The following is a 23618-nucleotide window of genomic DNA, read 5'->3' as shown; positions in this document are numbered from 1 at the left end:
TTCTGGAATGCGAGAAATACACAGTGAGACAAAAATGGCATTTCAGTTATAAGAAGTGGTTTAGTAACACTCCCTCCTAATTCCTGTCTCTCGACACCTTTTAATACTTTCAATACTTGAATCAAGTATAAAATCTGTAAATTAATGGGATTAATTTATATCTGAAATCTCTGTAGGATAAGCACTCAGAAGACAGATAAGGGCTTGATTCTGTCACTACTTATCTGTGAGTAACTTTCTCATTCTTACTGGAGTATTTTAGTAAGTGGTCTCCCATGTGTTGGAGGTCCTGACGTAATGAGATACTAAAGGGAATAAAACTGTAAAAATCTATACTATTTTTATTGTTGTTTTAATTAATTTGTGGGCAATTCAACAAAATGGAGTTTTTGGAAAGGATTTGAATAGAAAGATCTTTGCTTTGACATTCTCTTTCAAATCTTGGCTGTGGACTTAATTAAAACTAGTGACTCCAATCTTCAAAGCCATAACATGTATGATTAGGACCCAAAGAGCAATCTACTACAGAAAATAAAATAGGCCTGAGCAGTGGAAAAAATAGCGACTAATCTAGGAAAAGCTGTGAAGCTTTAAGGAAAGGCTATAAAAGACCTAATAACAGAACATAACGATGTTTCCACATGTTCTATAATTACTCACTTAGTGCTACATTTTTAAAGGTATCTTGGCAGATTAAATGAAGTTGTCGTTGAAAATTAACAATTTATGTAATCTGCTTTTGTACTGCTGTTTATCAGTTAATAACTTTTCTGTTTTGCTACTGTCTTTTTGCATGTGATTATGGGATACAAATTTTTGTACCTGCCTGCAAATGCATACCATTCTAGAAGGAAGTCTGGACCTTGAGCATCTTTCTGAATGGTAAGCCCTTTAAAAACTCTTAAAATACAGACACTTGAATTTTCCAGTCCTTTTCCAAGCTAAGAAATTGTTTTGTTTGCTGGATCTTCAAGCAGTTAGTTTTAAATTCAAGGTTGATCAGAGCACTCTTAGCAACCCATTTTCTCCTGGTCCAGCTATTGACTTGAGTTTCTCTGTAGCAGTTGCTACCATGGCATCCTGTGCTGATATAGTTCCCTTAGCGTGTTAGCTCTGTGAGAAACCTCTGATGCCTGACACAGAACGTAACACCAGACATTGAAAGACTGAGGGCTCGCACAATGCACTTCAATAAAACCTCAGCAAGGAGAGTAAATATTTACCCTGCTATAATTACAAATGTCACTTTGTATTCTATTCTTATACATTTTATAGAGAGATATAAATATAAAATAATACAGCTATCACTGGTAAAATAAAGCTTAAAAACAAATGAAAAAAAAAGTTATAAATGAAATTACCTTAGCTGTCCCTAATTAAAAAGATGTAAGACATTCTGTTATGCAACAACACTCATGCAAGTTCCGTTTTCCTTCTTGACAACAAGATACATATCCTAAACCAGCTGATCTACTACACTTGTCCCCACAGTTATCTTTTTATGGAAGCATGCAGTTTTACCCCAATTTTCTATCCCAGCAGAAGGTTGAGAGTTGAAGCCTCTGCATCTTGTCGGACTGGGCGACTTCACAATGATGTCCCAAAGGGCACACATTCCTTAGATTTGAAGTCTTAACGGTGGTTTATGCTGTTCTCCAGAGAACTTTCAAAATTTGCTTTTAATTTGTTTTTATTTAATTTTCCCCAAAATTACAAAAAAAAAAAAAAAAAAATCCCTACTTTTAATTACAGGCTACATGATAACTACAAAATATGCATGAAAGCTTTCAGCCCTGAAAATATACTGTTTGAATTTGATGAGTGTGTGCAAACAACTACAAAATGGAAGTGACCTGCCATTTGTGCTATTGTTTGGTTTTCAGTGAAAGTTTGTTGGAAAGAGATTGATTGCAAATCTAAGAAGTGACTCTAAACCCCATTATTTACAATCGTCTTACAATTTAAAATTCGCATGATGGGAAGTACTTGGTTGCCTGTATTCTCCTACTAAAGTTACTCTCAGCAAAACATTTTTGTCCCAAGGAAGGAAGGGAGGGAAAGACTATCACATAAGAATGTGCCTTTCCTCCTGAAAACACAATTGTTAAAACCTGTTATTAAAAAATTTCCTTTAACCACAGAAGAGCTGATAGAAGTGTGACAGTCTCCCCATGCCTTGGAAAAAAAGGCTTTTAATATTTTCTAATGCCAATGAAGGACACAAAAGAAATTGTCAATCCTGGAAAGCACTGCTTCTTGGCTGGTGAGATTGTCTGATGCCACTAGCCCTTCAATTTAGCAGTTTAGCACAAATTACTAAAATGGCCCCAAATCAACAATATGCACTTTGTAGGCAGATTGTGGTGCCCACATATTGTAAATTGAAGACTGAGTTGTCAGTATCATTCGTCTATAAGCTTTTAAGGCCAAAATGTACTCTAGAGTTTGTTTCTAAAGGTATTGTGTACTGCCTTAAACCTGGTGTTACTAAGATTAGTAGACATCTGTGGTTAATCCCTCTAGTGATAAATATTTGTCTATTAATGCAGTTATTTGTTCTCACTTAAGAATGCATAGGATGTAGAGCATCAATAAAAACACTGCAGTGACAGGATCAGCTCAGATGCTCTCTGAAGGAAAAGGATTCAACTGAGTTTTCATGTAAGACTGACATAAAACTACATAATCAGATGGCAGAATAAAAATGGTGCACAAAACGCTTAATATAACCCTATTTTAAAGAAAGATTTCCACAAAACCCACTAGTATTCTACATGACTGCTGCAGTTATAAGTGATCATTAACCTCTGCACAGCATTTAAGAGCTTTATTTAGTAAAAATTACACTACAGTGACAGTGCAGTAAACATGGTACTGATGTTCTGAGGCAGCATATTACAGTATGTATGCACAGCTGGGTAAATCATAATCCAAATGTTATAGGCCTCAAGTATTACTTCAAACCACTACAATGAACATTTGAATGAATGAGAAGATGCAATATGTATCCAATGAATATATGTTTTTGGAGAGAGAAAATCTGACAGTGCAAATCAGGGGGAAAAAAATCTCCAAAAGAAAAGGCTACTTTATATGTCTAAAATCTCATGACTCTTAACTAAACTATTAATCCCCCATTTTGCAATCACCTGTGTTTGGACAACATCCCAAAACCAAGTGAAATGCTCCCAAGACACATGTATTTATAGGAAGCTCAATAAAAAAGGCAACCAGATTTTTTTTTTTTTCAAAAAGAAATATATTTTTTAAAGGACAAAAGATTTCTGCAAAATGCCACTTGTTACATTAAATCACAAGTCATTTGTTTCCCCTACAAGCAGGATCTGAGTGTGTTGCAAAGTGGAGGAGTGCTTTGCTTTCACTGCTTAATAACCATCTCTCAGACTAAGTAAAGAGTCATGTTGACAGAAACTGAAAGGAGTCAGGCTCTGCATACAATCTGCAGGTCTCAGGAATGAAGGGTAGAGCTAATAGCAGATGGGGAGGACAAACAAGTCCTTGGGATGTGTTTCACAAGGGATGCAAGGTTCTGTGACAACTGGATACAGTTGCAAATGTTATGGCCCCCAAATAAGGATGTCCACTGTACTCTCAAGACCTTCATCCCTCTGATGACCAAGCAGACCTTGACTGACCCTTAAATCACAGGGGAGAAAAAAAAAAAATCAGGTTTATACACAGAGATTACTCTAGGAAGCCTACCTCCCATGGTCCCATTCACCTGTCACCAAATTCTGGATAAATTTAATGTTTTTTCCTTTGAAGTTCCACATGTATTCAGCTTAAGCCCAAATCCAGAACTCTCCTAGTCCCCTCAGGCAGCTTAATAACCAAATTAATGTATTAGCCTTATCAAGATCTCAGAGGGAGCAACTCTTCTTGGCCCTTTGAATGTGCCCCATACACACAGGTAACACAGGAATTCTTGGAGCGTCCAACAGAAAGGAGATGGCAAAAACGTGAAAGTGCCTTTTGCACATTAGCCTAAACATGAAAATAAACTAAATGCTATCCTCTACCTGAAAGGATTTAAACACAGTTTCCCAGAAACATACTTAAATCAGATTTTTATATTTTTCATGTGAGGACTGAAACACCTTCTACCTCTTCTGTTGAGATATATTTTATATTAAGCAGTCATTGCATAAACCAAATGAGTCACAGGAAAAAGTGCTGGAACTAAACACCTCCACCTTTTAAAAAAACATGCCTTGACTAATAGGCTATGAACGCATACCACTATTAGGCCTTGTTTTCTGGTCTGAGGCCACAGCTTCAATTTCAGGCAGAGAAAAATCCTGGACTATTCTTTCCTGCGTAAACATGTGCCTATCGCAAGGAAGGTGAAGGTGGTAATCCAGTTGTGCCTCTTCCTCCATTCACATTTGAAAAGAAGGAGGAATGAAGGTTCAGACTTTCGTAGAAAAGTTGCAGGCCCCTATCTCTAAGAAATAATTCCAGGCCCTGGGCTTAAGGCAGAAATTGTGCTGATCAGAAAATGGTGGGTGGTTTCCCACTGAGCTCAGTAGCTGATCCTACTCTGAACTCTCCAGACGCTGTAGAGAGCCAAAACTCCTGGCTCAGGTTTCTGAATGCCACACTGGGAACCAGCACCTAAAATACAGAGCATATGTGTAATGCAATCTGTCCCTAACGACGCATCTACAGAGAAACCTCCACTGCAGTAAGTCAGTAAGTATTTCAGGATATTCATGTCATTTATTATATGCCACTTTCAATCATTGTCTCAGAGAATTGTATCACTGTTAACTGCAGTTGTGCTGTTACACTGGTCTATAATGTCAGTAAACTACCCAACATAGACAGACTCTTAGAAGGACTGAGCTACTGATCAACTGCCAGTCCTTTTGCCATTAGGGCTGAAAGATGCAGTCGTACTTCAGAAGGTAGAGACACAGAGAACAGAAGTCAAAACCCAGCATGATTTTCTGAGGCGTGATTTCCTGACCAGCTCCTGCATTTAACAAGGATGCTGCAGCCTTTAGCATAACTGAGTGCACTGCGGAGTTATTTATGGACTGCTTGACAGTCAAGAGACACTAAGAATCTTTGCAACAGTCTGTCAATAGTCTGAAAAACTCCAGCAATGTGCCCTAGCCCATCCTCCACTAGCAATCTTGCACCAACATTAAGGAACAGCACTGTCGTCTCTATATCATATGTTTATAGTGTTTACGCCACAGAAATTCCTCTTGGTCAGCATATATAACTCCCACAGATGCCAGCCACAAAGGGACCACAGTTGAGGAAAGAATCTCTCCTATTAAAATTTCCAATTATGTTTTTTCTGAAACTTTATTTTCTTAATTATAATTGGTCCCTTGAAAGTGGAAGGAAGGGGAAGTGGAGAAAAGAATAGTTCAGAAGTTGTCACATGTTACAGGGTGAAAGCTTAGAGATGCATTTAATGGAGTAAATGTGTGGATTATGCACAAGCCAAAAGCTGCTGTCAATTTTAACTACTGTTGATACACTGAGGTTTTAATGAAATGAGGAAAATACCAGGATGCTTCTGTATCAGCAGGCATAGATCAGTGAAGCTTTATTGTTGGCCATTTCCATTTACTTCCAGAAGCTTCATATAAGAATAAAAATTTTAAAAAGCATTATCAGGTTTAATATCCTTCCTCTCCATTTTATTAACACACAAAAGCCTCATATGGAATGTTATTGAGGTAATATTAATTAATACAGTCAGCAATTGATCCTGAAAGCAATATTTATCAGGGAAATTGCTAATGTTTCAGTTATAAGTACAAGATAAAAAGAAGTCTTTCTCTTTCCTCATGTCCCATTGAAATAGGCAGCTAGGCACAATCAGTAGTAGTTTGGTAACTGCTGGTAACTTCAAATCCCCTATAATCCAGCAGATGACAGGACATGCATAGCTCCTTCTGTATCTCATCTAGATGTCATGCCTTCTCAGACTAAGCACTCCCCTGTTCTATGTCAGCACTTCCCTTGTGTAATCAGAGCTGGACTCCTCTAAGGAAAAGATTACAGGAAGTCCCAGAGGGAGAGAACTAACAAACTCTGCTAGCACTGAGTAGTCTAAAATATCCCAGGAAATGCATGTCTGTGCATTGCCACCCTTTTATACTGAAGTTTGTCTTCCCTGTGAGTAGGATCCACTCTGATAATCCCTTGAAAAACAGTGCAGTTATGTCCCACTAGAGAAGTATGAAATGCCTCTGTCAAAAGGAATTATTCTCTGATCTAGTTGAGCAGAAATTTTGATTGTCCTATTTCAGGTCTACACCATACGTGCTCTAGAGGGATAAAAATAGCGGCAGATGCTACCAAATAACCCTGCTAGTGTAGACTCATCTATCTTGGAAAAGCTTCCTTTTGCTCCAGGTTGATAAAAAGTTATTACTGAAGCTGGGGGAAAAAAACATAAAAATAATAATACACAAGTAAAAGCACAATGTGTTGGGATAAATGAACCTAATTTAGGTAGGGGTTTTTACCTCTATAGTGAAGACAAATATGGGCCATGACAGACAAATTGTGGCTATGACTAAACTGGGGGACTTGGGAGAGCTTCTAAGTACACGTTCTGGCTCATCACATTCCATGTCAGAGAAAGCTCAAGGTACACACTGTCCCCTGCTTGGCTGGAAAGGAGACTGTACATGTAGACAAGGTGGGAGCTATGGCATGCTCAGTAGGGCTTTCACATGAATGACTGGGAGACCTGGACCAAATTGTTTCCCATTAATTGCTCCTGCAAGTCAATCTCAATGCATTTCTCATCAGCTAAGTAACGTAGCACACAAAAAGCTGAAAACCCATTTAGGCTACACCTGAGAATCCACATTTCATCATCAGTGTGATTCTGCAGAATTAAGTCTGTTGGGTGTGTACAAATTAATGTTTGCCATCCTCTATTCACTTGCATTAAATGATTGCCAGTAACTCATGTTCACTTGCAACTGCAAATGCTAGTCTAACAAACGCTCCTAGACATTTTTTCAAGTATACAGACTTTTTTAGTTTTCCTAGAGTCGCAGATATGAAGCGTTTATCATTGCTTCACTTAGTGTGAAGAAGTCAAATGTGAATCTACACAGTCCTATATGGACTGGTTAAACTGCAGATTTTGAGTATGCAGTTTGTGTTTGAAACTGGTATAGCCTGAAGGTAGACATGCATTTGTAATCTTTTGCAGACAACACTAAATTTGGGGGAATGGCTGGCATACCAAATAGCAATCCAGAGGCACCTTTCAGAAACTGGGCGACAACAGTTTCTGGATCAACAGAAGTCTCATGAAGTTCAAGAAGGATAAGCGCCAAGTTCTGCAGCTAAGGCAGAATAACCCCAAGCATCAATGCAGGCTGAGAACAAACTGTTGAAAAGACCTGGGGGTTACAGTGGATGCCAAGTAAAACATAAGGCAGCAGCGTGCTCTCAAGGTAAATAAAGCAAACTGTACATTGGCTATATTAGGAGTGTGGCCAGCAGATCAAGGCTCTGCTTGATGCTTGGCAAGGATTTGTGTGTCCCAAAATTCTCTGTCTGGTTCTGGGTGTCCCAGATCAAGGATACTGAAAAACTGGAGAGAGTCTAGGACACGGCTACCAAGATGGGCATGTGCCCACAACACATGACATGCAAGGGGAGGTTGGGGGCTTCTTTAGTCTGGCAAAGAGGAGGCTAAGGGGGCCCTGCAGCTACCTGAAGGGACATTACAAAGACTACAGAGGCTTCAAGTAGTAGCTAGACAGTCATAGTTGACCTGGTTCTAGTGTTGGCAACAGTCCTGATTCAAAATCCTTCCAAATGTCAATTCTGTATTTATTTTATGATTCCATGAATCTGTTCAAATTTCAGCTCAAAACACCTTCACTGTTTCTACCACAGGGCTTATACAGTGCCTCCCAAGTAGGACATGCTTATTACAGGTACATCTAAGTCTTGCTGTGTGACAGAAATGTAACTGCTTGGTCTTACTAAAAATTAGCAGAGCACTGATTGGAAAAATCCTGATCTGACTATTCCTGCTATCTAACTCTTATTTAACAAATCTTCTCCTTTTCTTTCCAAACAGGTAAGTACCCTTTTGTTCTTCAAAACATGTAGCAGTTTGGGGCTCAGGAAGAAAAACCCTCAAACACAGGTAAAAGAGGACTCCTTTGTATATATAAATCTTTTTCCTTTCTCTTGCTAACATACTGTTAATTTTTATTGTGGGATTCTCGTCTTGCATTTACTCAACAGTGTATGTATTTTTGGTACTGCTTGAATTCCCACATATACGAAGACAGACTGTGATTGTAAAATATCATGGAGGCTAAGTGTTACTATTGGCAAAAAGCAACTTGTTGAGTATGATGCAAAATTATCTTGATTTGATAAGTCCTTCATATTATTCCAGAAGGATCTGAGCACAACTTTGAAGAACAGAGAAGGTGGACTCCCTTTCACTGTGGTCTTCAGTTGTAAAGGCAAACAAAAAGAGCTTGAATGAGGTTTGCTTTCTGTAGCAATATTTTAATACTGAGGAAAAATTATTAATTATTTCTATCTCTGAAAAGAAAAAAAAGATTAAAAATGTGAATTCTGGTTAAAAAAAATCTCAAAATTTGTGAGATGACAGTGTACATGACACAAATGGAGCATAAATACCACAGAGGTGATTTTGTGAACTGTTTACTAGTAGAACTACAAAAGTATATTAACTCTCCACATTCCTATTGAAACAAGTGGTAGGAACTTCCCAGGCTATTAAGTGTTAGGAGATGATATGTAGATAATGAAATAATTATCAAAATACCCAGAAACTTTACACTTCGAGGTGAATAAGGAGTTGCAGTCTGAACACAGGCCTTTGAAAATGCTGGTTTTAATTCTAGCTGTCATTATGACGCTTTTTGCACCTTGATATCTCTTTTAATGATGTATTGTCACACTAGAAAACCATATTTTAGGAGCAAATATTTCCACATATATAGAACCAGTATTTCTTTTGAACAGTGTGCCTTTCATTTGTTAGGCTACTTGTTTACTTTCATGTTTCAGAGTTCAAGGTAAAAATCTAGTTTTCACTTATTTACTATTCCCCTATCTGGGTCAACAGCAGCCTTCTGCAATACATTAACTTTAAACCCTGCATGAGAATGGGAGTAGAGAGGAAGACACCTTTTTACAATCTACTGTCTTGGTCTTGTTGTCTTCACTTTTTTAAAGAAACAGATTGGGGGGGAGGGCTAAATTTGAGTTTGGTTTTATTTCCCTGCTTCACTTTTCATGTAGTTAAACACAATATTATCTTCATTCTCTCATTTAAAAGGCTATTTAGATGAATTAATATTTATAGATCACTCTGAAGAGGATTTTTTTAATGATAGAGCTCAGTGCTCTTACCTTTTCAGTAACTGTTTGTCACCCATGGCCAGCACACCTACCTTTTCCCTCTAATGCATGAGAAGTCACATTTCCTCATCTGTGTCTGACATCATGATACACTGAACTGACTAGCCTTTTGAGAATACAACACCTAATTCCCTTGTGCCACAAATTCTCCAGTGTACCAAACATCTGCAGCTTTTTCTGGCTTCCACAGCTGTGAGTCACTGCAGCCTCAGAACTGTAAGCAGATCTTAAAACCATTAATTCTACTAAACCATGATGAGTCTTTAAAAATGAGACTTCTTCAAGTCATCTCACATTTGAAGGTACTACAGGCATCATTTTATTTCCCATCACTTTATTACCCATTATCCTATGGTCATTTATGCCCAGGCAGAATATAAAAGCTTCAATTTGGGCCCAATTACCATCTTAAATGAAATTTGCAGTCACTTTATGCATAATACAGGGAAACGGGGAACTGAGGCCATAATCTGACTACAAAGAGGCTTCAGCAGCAAAGCTGGTTTCAACAGATTACCTTTACTAAATGCTCTGCAACCAGGTCACTTAAAAGCACTGCAATACAGCGTCATTTAGAACTGCAACACACACTTAAGCAACCAGACTTTCTTGTCTGATGGTTTTAAGTTACCCTTAGATTGCATTAGATGAAGCAGCAGAAACCTCTAGAATGAAAAGATTCAAATGATATACTGAATTCTGGGGACAAATGAGTTCCACAAATACAGAGCAGAATAGTATGCTCATCTAAATAAGCAGAATTTGGCTTCTAAACTTGCACTGACCCTCTGAAGGTGCTAGAAAATAACACCAAAGTCCAACACATCCTACATGATCAAAGCCCAAGTAGTACAGAATCTTTTACTGTTACATAAATACAATAACCACAGTGGCCATCAAAACCCTATTCTCGTTGTTCTTTGAGAGGCCAACAATTTAGTGTTAAAACAAAAATCTGTTAATTCCAAACTGTGACCAAAATCAGAAGAGGCCTATTTTGTTACAACGGCTGCTTTTGCAAGAAGTACATGAGTCTGGGGAGAAAAGGAAAAAAAAATCAGAAGCTTGCAAGAATTCCTGAACTTTAAAGTTTGATATCTAATCCTTGATCCCAGAGTTACATCTCTGTCCGCCCAAACAGAGTCTAACCTTAATCTGTAAGGAGGCTCCTCAGCGTATTTCTGATTGTAAGAAATAAACTTCTGGTAATGGGAAAAAAAAAATTAATAGGCTCATCTATTTACTTTTGAAGACATAAAAAGGGTCCAACAGAAAAGCCTGTGTTTCAAAAAACCTGCCAAAGATGAAGTCATTTTCTAAAATGTGCTTATTAACCAGCTTTCAAAAAAATCCAGCAAGATCTTTATGCAGAGCCAAAAATGCTGTTTTGTTGATGACCATTTCTGATTTTAGAAAACAAAGCAGTTTAGTGTATGTTGGCTTCCAAGTGACACCTTGCTGTTGTGATCACTGAAGTACAGAAAACTGTTCAGAATTGGAAGAGCTAAGTAAGCTAAAATCAATCCAGTAGTCCACAGCTGTTGCTTTTTATCAGAAAGCCTATTTAATATCAGTTTAAAGAAAAAAAGAAAAAGTAAACCAAGCCACCCCTTGCTAACATGAAGTGCTGTATTATCTAGGGAGGGCATTTCTCTCTCCAGCCAACTGTTTTGAACTGGGTACATGCACTGAACTCAAATTTTATGTTCACAAGAGAACTCTTCCAGTCTCTTCCAGAGACTGTATAAGAAATCTTAAATTCTACCTTGTTCTCAACGGCCAAAAAAAGAACTGTGATGCTTTCACCCTCCTCATAAAGGGAGAAGTTATGGCCTTCATAAAGATAAACAAGCACTTCAGATCATTTCTGGGATGAAGATGCATTCTGAAGAAGTGTATTGAATTGCTTTTTGTTTCTCTCCACCATTCTTGCCTTGCATTAAGTGTCCACACTCTAATATATGTGTCATTAGAAGCATAATGTGTAGCAGCCTCGCAAAGTGGGATTCCTAACATTTTCTGGGAATAGCAGAAAGCATTGAAAGCCATCATCTAATGGCTACAAAGTGAGTTTCTGAAACAGATTTCTGAAAATATAATTTTTCTTTTTCCCTAAGCTGCTAAAAGATAGAACAAAGGTTACTGTATGTATATTAATAGCTTAGGACACTGTGTTTACTATTCCTTTTACAGGAGGATGTTCTAATATTGTGATCTCCATGTTAAATTGGTTTCTTCTTTGATATGACAAATTATATAAACTATACAATTCCATCAAGAATTTTTTAAAGAAAAATCAAGTCCAACAAATCATTTTCTTTATCATAGGATATGGCTCTTTCTTCATTTGGCAAGTTCCTTCAGATGCTACGTGTTAGCATCATACCTATGAATAAAAGACATTTTAACAGTGCTTCTGATGGTCAAAATTGGTCCAATGTCTGCCACTTTTCCCCCAACTGTATAAACTGGAGAGCCAATATTACTATGTCTTGAAAGGATGGGGTGACGCATGCCATTTTACATGGTTTCACCAAAACAGCACAGTTTAAGCTTTACTACGGCTGAGTCAGAAAAGCAGGATCCCAGTGACTTCAGCGGTACTCAGTGTGGGCTTTGCGTGGGTACAAGAATGCTGTAGAAATAGCATTTACATGAATAGGGCCCAATTCTGTACAATTTCTTTCCTACAAGATGCATTCTTTCATATATTCTCACTTATTGTACAAGTACATCAGGCAAAACTGAAGCATGATTTTAAACTGGTTGTAAATAACTGATATTTAACTGGAGAGAAGAAAAAAATCACTTCAGCTCTTGAAATTAGAAAGTGGAGCACCAGTTTTTCAATTCTTTCCCTAACAAAGATAGTGGAAAGGGTAGATGATGGAAGAAGCTGTCAGATATTTAATTAATAAAGACAGAACCAGAGGAGGAGAGAGAGTGGGAGATGGGAGGAAAGAGGGAAAAGAACAGATAACTGGAGGAGGTAGAGAGGAGGAAGACATTATAGAAAACTGGGCAATGAAAAAGAAGCCTGAAGGAATAGGATGGCTGTACAAGAAAGTGCAATGAGTAAGAAAGGATTCTTGGGTACAATAGAAAAGACTTGAAGAAAATAAGTACATTGTAACATCAGAGAGAGAAGTGTGCGTTTTGCCTGGAACGTGCACATTGTATTTTGGGCACTGCTGCATGTAAATGTATTGATTAGTATCTTTGATTGGACTAAAGTACTATCTTGCTGTAAATGGGTGATGGAAATTTTATTGCAAAGGTTTAAAAAACCCCAAAAAACCCCCTGAACCTACTTGGTTCCTGTCAGCAATCCCCTATGTACAAGTCCCATCTCTTTCCCTCAATCACTAACATTTCCCTGCTTCTCCCCTAATTCCATATGGCACGAGCCAGCATGTCTGTATATTCTCGCTGAGCTTCGTGGAGAACCTGGTAAGAAAGGGGACTACCCAACAGGTTTTGCAGGATGAGAGCAAATGTATTTGTATAAAGCGTATTAATGGATTTCTAAATTCATTTAACCATGCCAGACATTTTTACAATGAATGTCTTCACAGACCAGTGTTCTGCTGTGGTTGGCCTTTCTTTTCCCCCCATAGAACAACATCCTGACCCTAAAATCAGTTCAACACATAAGCACAGGAGAGGAAGGAGGAAAAATAATGGCTACTAGTTACTTAGGGAAGAGGGAAAAAAAGAAAGAGAGAAAGGTAAGTGTGGAAATACCTCATAACTGTTCACTGCTGCTGCCACCCCTCTTGATGGTCACATTCACTCACTGCATTTCCTCTTAAAATTGCTCACTGAAGTTCAGGAGGGGTGTCTCAGGTATTGCTACAACAGGGTCTTAATGTCACCAGCAATCCAGTGGCTTCCAGTGTGCACTTCGGAAGATTGCTGAAGGAAGTGGTCAGAGATATGAAGATGCTATTACCAAGTACACCAGACTCAGAAGACTGACTTCAGTCAGTTCCTCCAGAGGCCCAGGAGGGGTAAGTTAAACACTCTGTGGACAGGGAAGATTTAGATAAGAAAGATGTGTACAATCCTGCTTTGGTTTTAAAACCCTTTTCTCTTCCCATGCTTTGTTCCTGCTGTCAAGATAAAACAGCATTTTGATTTAAGGAAATCGTTCCAAAGCCTTCATGTAGCACAAGTAGCTATTTGGCAGTACTGAACTCAAGTTATGCCTGCAGGGTACTGGGTGCTGTCAACTGCAAGCACGATGGGATTTCTCCATAGAGAAGGGATACAGGAATGAACTTAGCAAGGCTAGAGAAGGGAACAGGTGTGCTACTGGCCCTGTAAATAGTGACATGTATGCGTAAGGTTGCATTTAAGGCTAGAAATGTTAAAACAGTCCCATTAAGTTACTGGACTGTCACGTCCAATGTCAAAGTCAGGAAGTGTTTCTAAATATGCTCCCAAGAGGAGTTCCAAGCTGCCAGAGAGCGGGCCGCCCCAGCAACACACAGACCTCCCCAGACAAAAACTCTACTCACCCTAGAGACTATAAAGGCTTGCAGGTCGTCACATTTTATGGTTTTAAGATATTGATGTTAAATAGCTAGGCTAGCAGAATGTTCAGCTTCCATCCACAAAATGTTGTCACAGAATTAATCCATATGGTAACAATGCAATTTTAGTTTCCAGTCTGGGTATAATTAAGGGCAAAAGGGGTAGAACGGAGCTTGTAAAGTGCTGGGTATGACAGAGTTCTCTTCCAACTGTAGACCTCTACTGTATGGAAGATAGGATGAAAGCAGGATGAGTATTCTGTTATAGCTGGGTGGTTTTTTGGACGGGTGTATTCTAGATGTAAAGACATTCACTGAAAGGTGAAGAATGCGATAAGGATAGGGTTTTCAACTGCAGGTTTTGTGCCCTGATGTTCCCGTATTAGTATATCAGGAAGGCCATAAAAATGCACAGGCGGCTGACAGTGGATATGCAAACTCAAGACTACCAGGAGATGCTGAGCTGTCACCTCCCCAGGTCTCCCAAACACAGGCCTGTTCCCGGCAGGCTCATTGGCAGCCCTGACAAATTTCTCCAAGCTTTTGTTCAATCCTCATCACATCATCCATCCTATACTGCTTAGCTGCTCTCCTCCATGAATCTCAGTTTTCTCACTCAGTCTCCATCTCTCTCTTATAATTTCCATATTACTCTGTCCAGTCTTACTCCCAAGTACATTTGCAGAGCACAGGCAGTAAGCCTGAAAGAAAGGCTGCTATTCACCATGTGAATTTAAGCACCTGCTTAATTTGATTTAATCAGATACTGAAATGACTTGTCAAATCTGAGTCAACTGATAAGAAGCGTCAACAAAAAAATTAAAATTATACACAAATTCTGCATATTTCTTCAAAATTATTGTGTCCATCAGGCTGGCAAGTATCAGGGGATGGAACCAACTGATGAACTTAACACTGATTAACTTTTGTGAATCTCCCCGAGCTACCACTAACGCAATGAATAGCAAAGCATTTTAATAAAAGCTCAGAATTGACTTATGCCTCAGATGTTCCTATAATACATTACTAGGAAGCAGTAAGCTTGTAAGAGCTGTGAAATATGAGGAAAATGGGACCTAATATTGAAATGGATCACTTAAAATATTTCCTTTGCAGAAGTGTGATTTTTTTATTTTTCCCTGATTTTTAAATGTGTAAATGTGATGTGATTTTTATAAGAGGTTTGTGTCTAACATAGAAATGGAAAGCATGAAATGAAAGCACTTCATTTATTTTAAACTGTAAATTTTAACACAACTTTGTACAGGCATCTACATTGTCTCAATTCATGCATATTTTGAATTCCAACCACTTCAGACACACACAGATTTATTCCCTGACATTTCTTATCATAATTTGTGAAGAAGATGTATCTGAAAGTGCTTCAAGTCAGAGATATTTCTAAGACATGTGCCTTGCCAGTGCACACTTGTACAGTTAAGGTATGATGTACTTACTTGCAGGTCCCAAAGCATCCTGCACTAAATTCTGTCCTCTATCTGGAGTTAAATGAACAGCAGTTCTCTGGTTTACGGATTTGACGAATTCTTCTGGATATCTGCTGACTTTGTAATCTACTTGAACTACAGCTTAAGAATGGTATGAGATCACCAGGGTTTCTGCACAACTTCAAAGCTCCCTAAACTAGAACCGCACAACTCTCGGGCTGAGCAGACGTTACCAGGCTGTGTGCACAGCTTTGCGGCTCCTTGAACCACAGACATTTGTTTCAGAGAGTTTACAAACTCTATTAGGCATATCTGGAGCGCACATAAATTCTAATGCATATCAGCTATTTTTTGCACTAAAAGGAACTTCAACATTCAGAAGTCCGTGGCTTTTAACTATCATTTTACTCTACCAAAACAAATTTGATTTGGTTGCCATTATATTAAAATTTGTAAATAGAAACAATTTTCTAGACCATATTTAAGAAAAAGAGGCCCTAGGAGATTGTCCTTGCAGTGAAAGCTGCTACTTATAAAATCCCTTAGTAGGAAAAGCTCTTTGTCTAATTAAAATTCAAACTGTCATTAAAAAAAAAATTCTCCATTAGCTGGAGAACACACATCAACATTTTAAGACTCCTAATTTCCAGAAGTTTAGATGTAGTTCCTAATCTATTTTAATCTGGAAACAAGTTAGAATCTGAAACATAATGCCTCCAACAGTATCAAGACAGCATTCTGTCTTAACAGGGATTCTAGTTTTCTTGAACACACAGCATGTGAACAGAGCCAGGTGGACTAGTCAACAGTGGAAAGTGGATTTTCTCTTATGTAAGTAACTGGGTCACTGTCTAATGTCCCTTTGACATCCTAAAACATGAACTACATTCCTGTGACAGAGTTAAGAAGGGATAACAACCAACCTCCTTGACAGATGCCATAGATGAATCTCCATAGCTTTCTCTCCTGTCAAACAGTGATGACATTATTTTCCCTTTTATTGAACAAATGCTATTTATGTTAATCTCTTTTTTTTTACATATTTATAAATAATTAAATTCTCAGAACTTCCAGAAATAAATCAGCTTTACTTGAGGAAGATGGAAAATTATAATGAGTCTTCTCAAGGACTGTGAGCAGCAGCCAAATTTTACTACAAAAAAAAAAAAAAGAGGGTAAAAATGATCTGATTTTATTTACATTTATACCCCAACTATCTTCTTAACATGGGGGGGGGGGGGGAGGCACAGAGTAGACCTCCTCATTTCTTTCTCCTATTTCTGTCCTCTGTTGTTCCATTCATCCATCTATTATCCCTGTCTTTCCTCTGCTTCTAGTATTTCTCTCCCTCCACGCATTTCCCTTAAGGGATTTTTGTTCCCTTCTATTCTTGTCTCTTGTCTTGGTAGCTTTCTCATTTCCATTATTACCGCTTTGTTTCCTTCAGGTTTCAGCTGTTCTTTTGCACTTTTTCTTTCCACTTTCATTTTGATGCTCCAGAAAGGCAGATGTTCCTCACAGACTTCTGAAACTACCTCTGAATATTCTGTTTTCAGGAAACATACTTGTGAATGAAGTCTTTAACCTAAAGCTAAAGACAAAATTGGTTGGTTTCAGTCTCACATAAAAACAAAAGATCACAAATATTGGCCTGAACACAGGAACAGTATTCCTTAAGGAAGGTCAGTCAGAACTAACCTAACCTCTCTGGCTGCTTCAGAAGCACACTTCTAGGAACATTACTGAAGCAAAAGAGATGCAGTCTAAAAGCAGTTTCCTCTGTGTTTGTGTTTTAAAGACAAGACTTTTGCCAAAATCAGTCTCAGTTTTTAGGAAATGCTAATACAACCTTTTATACTGGCTTAACTTGGTGTATTCTGGCTGGCTAGAACTAATATGTTGGTGGTGTTAGAAGTCTCATTGTTTTAGCAAAAACTTTAAAAGAATTAAAAATTATCTTCTTGTGCAATTGAAATATCTCTTGTCCAAGCAGTTTATTAGGTTGACTTGCATCTCTTGTAAGAAAACTAGCAAAAGAGGTCTCAGGATAGAAGACTTTTTTTTCATTAGCTTTTATTCCTCTCATGTCTGAGACTACCGATCACATTTTTTTAATAAAAAGCAGGCAGGTTTACTCCTATCTTCCCAAAAGCAATACTGCACACAGCCATGCCTGAAGCTTCACAGCCTCTTGCCTCCTTTATTTTGTAAGCCAATGTCCTGAAGATAGGCAGTGGCTTGTTACACCCTGATCTGTGATTTAGTTTGGATTTGGTGTTTGACAACCACCTGGCTGACCTCAAAACTTGATACATGGTCGCACATGGTAATTATTCAGGGAAACTGGGAGAGAAAATTGAGTATACTGGGAGGAGAGGGGCAATGTAAATCTTTGTTCTGACAACAGTGTAGCTAAATGGACAGTACTTAAATAAATCCATCTGTTATAGCCTGTGTACCTTATATATCTCGTCATTGTGCTATTACTCCTAGATATTGTAAAAAGAGTCTAGCAGGTTGCTTTTGCAGTTTGTTGCCTAACTGAGCACCTAAGTACGTATTAAGCTTCATGAGAGCAGAGGCTGCCTTCCATCTCCTGCTAACAAAACCAGTACTCTCAAAATGGAAGAATACTTTTACGAGTTTTCACTATTACAGACCATAACATGGACACTTCAAACAAAATGATATGTGCCATAAAAAAAAATTGTGATCTGTATTTGTATTCTGCATACAAACTCTCATACATGGTGTTTCTCCACCTTTTGGGGCCAATGGATTACTGTTGAGTGGTCAACATGTAACCAAGTTCCTGATTTTTATTTTATTAATTTACGTGTGTGGAATAACTGCAGCCTGCTTACAATGACCTCCAGGGGCCACTGCTCTAAAATAGAAATATCTTCTTGGATACAGTGCATTTGCACGAGTATACCAGTTGTGTTTTTCGAGGTTAAAAACAAGAATTGACTGGGGAAAGGGGCCATTCATTGTGAAACTGAAGCATTACATTAGTAACTGAAAAGTAAAAACCTTAATTGTTCTTATAAAGACCGAAGTGAAGTACTGGTGGTGCACATGTCATCTCAAGTATTCAGAGTGCTCTACTGCCAGGAGTACTCAAGCCAACTTGCTTCTCGAAGCCAAAAGTTGAATATTGTTTAAACTGTACTCAGACACAACTTTAAAAACTATGAGTGCAAGCAACAAAAACAATAATTTTGGAAAGAACTGAGAGGAAATCACTATCCTCTAGGAGGAAACAACTGCCGTGAGAATGTCTTCAGAGGAATACACACTTGGAACCAGAGTGGCAGCAGAGATATTTCTATACAGTAAAGATAATGCAGATCCATGTATACATAATAAGTCTTTTCAATAACAGAAATATTTTGATTGGAGTTAGAATATACCTGCTTGGGCTTCCGTTTTATATCATTAGTACACAAACCAGCTAATACCATACCAACCTTCATAAATACAGAATAGACCGTATGTTTAACCATAAGACATTACTGCAGTCTCTGACACAAACGCTTGTTTGTTGAGCACGATTTATGGAATGATATACAAGCTATAGGAAGAACAAATTCATCCTTGATTTAATTCTAAGGATTTTCAGCTTTTATGCAATGCATTACCAAAAAGAATACTATAAGCTGAATAAGGGAAGCAAGTGCATTGATTGTATGAGCATAAACACATAAAGTCATTATTAGTTGTGAGCCAAGGTGAAACCGATTTCAGTCTTTGTCACTCGCTCCTTGGAGCAACAAGATCTGCTGCAGAGGCTACTTAGAGTTTGCCTTGACTTTAAAGACAGTAGAATCAGGCCCTGATATGTGAAGAAGTGGCGGGGGGGGGGGGGGGGGGGAAGGTTCCTCTGTATTTTCACAAGCAATCTCTCTGGGCAATTATGGATGGGTGCTGATAGATTCTACAGGAAAATTACTTCAGTCTTCCTGAAAATAATTATAACTACTCTTACCTATGCAGCAAGCTGTACCAGATTCTCAAACTGTTTACAAACTTGCCTGCAACTGAAGCGTAGTCTCATCTAAAAAGGAGTGCTGTGCTCATTCTGCACCAGCTTTTCTGAACAGCTTTTAGCCAATGCCCTTAAGTTTTTATTTTTGGAAGCCAAAACAGAGTTAGCTACAACTAGACTTTGAGCAGAACAATGAGATTAATAGTCCTACTTTGTGAATGGAGACAGGAAACATATGCAAACTAAACCCTGGTGTCTTGCCTTTTCCACCCACATGAAAAAAAGAGACTTTCAACTACATCGTTACAGTTTTACCTAATTCTGATAAAATTTGATGGTTATTCCTCATACCTGACCCTGGTAGCTTCTAATTTGAACCGTTCTCCAAAGGTTCTCCATTGCTTTAAAGGAGTTCGCTAAGTATTTATCCTCATTTCCCAATTAGAAAAACTGAGGGACTGCAACGGCTTCTTGCCATGGAAACTTCTAGTTAAAAGTGAAAGATATGTGTGATCTGCAGAGAAACTACTGATTTACCTAAGGCCACAGGAAATGCTGATGTCAAACCCCTGAGTCGAATTCAGGAACTGCCACCTCCTTACCCTGGTTGTGAACCACATCTCCTTGCCCTCCAGATCTGCAACTCGGATCCCCCCATCACACTTGGCAGAGCTGGCTGGGTCTTTAGCAGCTCAAGGGGGGCACTCCTTACCCATCTCCGGGATCTACGTTTCAGCCAGATTTCTGGGAAATCTATTTTACGGTGGCTGTTTAACACCAGGAGAGCTGTAGTTTGTGCAAGAGCAAAAGGTGGATAAGGCAACAGAAATTCACCGAGCACTTCGTAAAGAATAATTAAATGCTATGCTTCCTAGATTCACATGGTGTTTGCTGGAAGCTCCATGCAAGTGGTGATCGGTGTGAAACTACTTAATTTACAATCCTAAGATAAAAAAGGCAGTGGTAATATGGCTGCATCTGTAGGCATGAGTAACGCTCTTTCTAAAAGCCAAAGAGATACGAGGATCCTTGTGCCTTCCACAAACAATGAACGGAGACGATAAAATAATCTCCTGAACGCATTACCCCAACTGTCTCCATTATGCAAACAGTAACTGGGAAAGCGCCCTGGGGGGTGCCTTACATAACTCCGTGCTCTGAACCCCCCCTTCGCACTCGGGGAATCTATCTTTCCTCTAACCCACTGGAATTCACGCCCAGGACCGCGAGTGCCGGGCGGGGAGCACCACGAGGCTGACCGACCAGCCAGCCGCCGGGCTGGGGCAGAGCGGGCAGGCGGGGCCGGCCGGCGGCAGCGCAGGAGCCGCGGAAACTTTGCGCCGCAGGGCAGGGGCAGGGGCCGGGCAGCGGCCACGGCAGCGCCGGGGCGGGGGCGGAGGGGCCTCGGCGGAGCCCCGCTGCCGCCCCGACCCTCCTCCCGGGCGAAGGCACGGAGAGGAGGAAGGCGGCCGATGAGCAAGTTGTACCGGTCGCCTCTCCCCGCCCGCCGGCGACGAGCGGGCGGCGGCCTCCGGGGGCAGAGGGGCGGCGGCAGGGGGCTGCACAGCGCGGGGCTGGGGCGACTTACCCATCGTGCCGCCGCGGCCTCCTCCTCCTCCTCCTTCCCCTGCTGCTGCTGCTGCCGCTGCCGCCGCCGCCTGCTCCGCTGGCGCGGAGGGAGGCGCGGGAGGCGTGTGCGGGGAGCGGGGCGGGCGCGGCGGCGCGGAGCCTGCGTGCGGCGCGACTATGAGTCAGGGTAGCACATCCGGGCAAGGCCGCTTGGGAGACACCCCGCCCGCCCGCCCGCTCGCTCGGCGGCACCGTGCCGACGCCCGCTGCCGCCGCCGGGGAAGGAAGGGCGGGCAGCCAGGGAGGGAGGAGGAGGCGGTGCGGAGCGGAGCCGGCGGCAGCGCCCCCGGCCGGGAAGGAGAGAAGGAAGGAAGGAGCTGAGGGGCGGGTCCCCGCGGGGAGCCGCGGCTCCCGCCCTTCGCCGCGGCCCCGGGCCTCCTTTGTTAGAAGGGCTGGGCTGGGGCCGCCCGCCGGGCAGGGGGGTGGCATGGCGGTGAGGAGGGAGTGAGGGGCGCCGGTCCGACTGTTAGGTGCGGTGACCCCCGCGCTGCGGGCGCCTGAGGCCGTTCCTCAGTTTTCCCGCCGCCCCACACCTGTCCGGGTCCTCCGGGGAGGAGGGGCTGGCGTTTTACCTACGGGGCGGCGGCGAGGGGCGGGGGTATTTTCCTGCGACGCTGGCCGTCCCTAAACGTTTTGTGGACGGCAGGCCGCCTCGGCTGCGGCTTGCGGTCTGGGCTGTTGGCCGGTGAGGGGGAGCGGGGCTGGAAAGCGTGGTAGGCGGTGGGGCAACGGGCGCCCAGAGGGCCGAGCCCGGGCCCGCGTTCGCTGGGCGGGCGGGCGGGCGGGCAGCCGCCTCTTCGAAGTTCCTGCAAAGGCCCAGGCCCCGCCGAAGCTCCTTCCCCGCAGCCCCCCGCCGCGGGGTCGGGGCGCAAGCTGGATGTAGCCGGGCGGGGGAGTGGTTTAAAAATGGGGAGCGTGGTGTTTAAATTCGTACTTAAGAACGTGGACTCGAGGAGGAGCATTTTGCAGGAAGGGGGGTATGAAGCTGGCTGGAAAAACCGGCTTTTAGGTGGGCTCTGTGAGGAAAAGAATCGGTGGAGGAAACCGCCGGGTGAAGTACAATTGCTGTACGTTTTGCTGAGCCAACGTTACGAGTTTTACACCCAAAACTGAAAGGCTTCTGCACAAGGTAGTTATGCATGGAAGGCATTTTTCACAAGAAAATGAACCTTTGTGTTCAGTGTTCCCCCTTCCTTTCTGCCCTGGGACGCTCAGCCTCTATAACGCAGGGAACAATGAGGAACTGTTTGCTCTTACAGTCCTCTCATTATAGCACTTTCACTGGGAAACGTTTTGGGGGTGTGTGTGTGAAATTAATTGAGTAGCTCTTGTAGCATTTTCACTTTTTCCAAATCTTTCCATATTTATGCATTCACAGGGTTACCTGAATAAATCCTAAAGTATGGTTAAATAGAGTAGGACCGAAGAGTATGATAGAAAGTCTTGCTTGGCCCATAGAAATGGGTACCCCAGGGACAATTCAGATGAGCGATGTGAAAAGAAGTTGGGGATGAGTCAGCCCCTATGATGACTCTACAAGTGACACCAGTAGTCCCTTTGACCAGCAGTCAGCAGCTGCCAGGGGTTTCCTTTCTGGAAGAGGTCCTGGGAGCTTTCATGCCTGTAAAAGGGCAGCGTGATATGACAAGCAAAGAATAATTAGTCGGTCCTTCTGTGGAGTACAGATTGAATGTGTTGGGGTTTCTCCATTTACTTTGGTGTAGCCTTATGATTCACCAGTTCTTTCCTTAGGACATCAGCAGAATTTTGCAGTTGACTTCAGCGGGGTTAACCACTGTCCCAGTATGCAGAACTTGACACTGAAGATATGTAATTTTATGATCAGCTGATACTGAAAATTAGTATGTTTTTACAATGACTAGACAACTAAAACACTTCTGTTACTGTTTTCTTTGTACTGCGACTGCAGAAAACTCAAACCAGAACATGTTGGTTTTTTAACTGCAGAGTTTGTCTAATTCAGTACCTAATAAAATACAGGGATTCTTAAATGAGTGTAAGTGGTGAAAAGTTGTATTTTTCTGCTTTCATCTATTTTCAAATCTTGCCTGAAATTCATCTTTGTCCCGTGTTTTTGCTTCCTTATTTCTTTTGCTCAGCAGTAAATTTTGCTTTGGCTTTTTAACTGTCCCCCACGTTTCCTCTACCTGCCTGGGGAAAAAGGCAGTGAAATTCTGTTCTTACTGATCTGTCTCCGCGGGATGATGATGGAGATATTCCACATATTAGTCCACATTATTTCCCACTTGGATACTTGGTATCAATCAGAGCAAGCTGTAAAATGTATGGGTTTCACAAGTTTACTTGCATGTCCTGTTTGAAATGCACACATATATCTTTGCAAGACCCAGAGAGGTAAGACTGTTACCTGCTCCAAGAGAGGGTTTTGAGGAGAGTGACTTCTAAAGAGTTCTGCTTTCAAAAAAAAAATGCCAGAAAGAGGCCTGGCACTACAGAACATCTTTGATTATAATTGTTTTTAGTGAATCCAAAAGAATCGTGCAAAACTAGGGAGACTTTTTGATCTTTTGACTGAATGCTTATAAATCCTAGAAGAGAAAGAGAAAACTCCAAAGG

At 40.9% G+C, this 23618-nt stretch overlaps 1 protein-coding gene and 1 long non-coding RNA gene across 4 annotated transcripts in view; one reads left to right on the top strand and one right to left on the bottom strand.

The window, feature by feature from the left end:
- Window positions 1–21104, bottom strand: part of RAP1GDS1 (Rap1 GTPase-GDP dissociation stimulator 1) — a 104936-nt gene extending 83832 nt beyond the window's left edge. For all 3 annotated transcript variants that reach the window (XM_030007295.1, XM_030007301.1, XM_041122488.1), the window contains exon 1: window positions 20980–21104. In XM_030007295.1, the coding sequence (XP_029863155.1) occupies window positions 20980–20983 (4 nt within the window). In that variant the 5' untranslated portion in view covers window positions 20984–21104. The remainder of the gene's footprint in view (window positions 1–20979) is intronic.
- Window positions 21105–21336: 232 nt separating this feature from the next.
- Window positions 21337–23035, top strand: LOC115338647. Its single transcript, XR_003922484.1, has 2 exons — window positions 21337–21490; window positions 22030–23035. It is a non-coding gene; the product is annotated as an uncharacterized LOC115338647 (long non-coding RNA).
- The last annotated feature ends 583 nt before the right edge of the window (window positions 23036–23618 follow it).

The sequence above is a fragment of the Aquila chrysaetos genome, chromosome 1 (assembly GCF_900496995.4).
Source record: "Aquila chrysaetos chrysaetos chromosome 1, bAquChr1.4, whole genome shotgun sequence".
NCBI classification, from domain to species: Eukaryota; Metazoa; Chordata; class Aves; order Accipitriformes; family Accipitridae; genus Aquila; species Aquila chrysaetos.
The sequence above is the reverse complement of the archived record's forward strand: the minus strand, read 5'-3'. Positions and strand labels throughout refer to the sequence as shown.